Source organism: Galeopterus variegatus, unplaced genomic scaffold (genome assembly GCF_000696425.1).
Source record: "Galeopterus variegatus unplaced genomic scaffold, G_variegatus-3.0.2 Scaffold43127, whole genome shotgun sequence".
In the NCBI taxonomy this organism is placed as follows: domain Eukaryota; kingdom Metazoa; phylum Chordata; class Mammalia; order Dermoptera; family Cynocephalidae; genus Galeopterus; species Galeopterus variegatus.
Genome location: NW_007769238.1, coordinates 1 through 216, shown reverse-complemented (window position 1 = coordinate 216; position 216 = coordinate 1). Strand labels below are relative to the sequence as shown.

Here is a 216-nt window from a genome sequence, read left to right as displayed (position 1 = left end):
TCTCAGACTTCCAGACCAACGTGGAGCTCACAGGAGAAAGCATCTCCTACCGCATCTCCAGCACCGCCCAGGTGGTGCTGGCTCCCGGGGATGTTCGCTCTCAGGTCATCTGTGAGGTGGCCCACATCACCTTGCAGGGCGGCCCTCCTCTCCGTGGGACCGCCAGCTTGTCTGAGACCATCCGAGGTAGATGACCCCCACACCCAGCCCGAGCCC

The 216-nt window shown here is 63.4% G+C and overlaps 1 protein-coding gene across 1 annotated transcript in view; it reads left to right on the top strand.

The window, feature by feature from the left end:
• The window catches only part of LOC103584075, a gene marked incomplete at both ends in the record, with an annotated part of 5586 nt that extends 5400 nt beyond the window's left edge, over positions 1-186 (top strand). Inside the window, one exon of the mRNA XM_008565198.1 lies at positions 15-186. Within this exon, the coding sequence (XP_008563420.1) occupies positions 15-186 (172 nt within the window). The remainder of the gene's footprint in view (positions 1-14) is intronic.
• Positions 187-216: the final 30 nt, after the last annotated feature.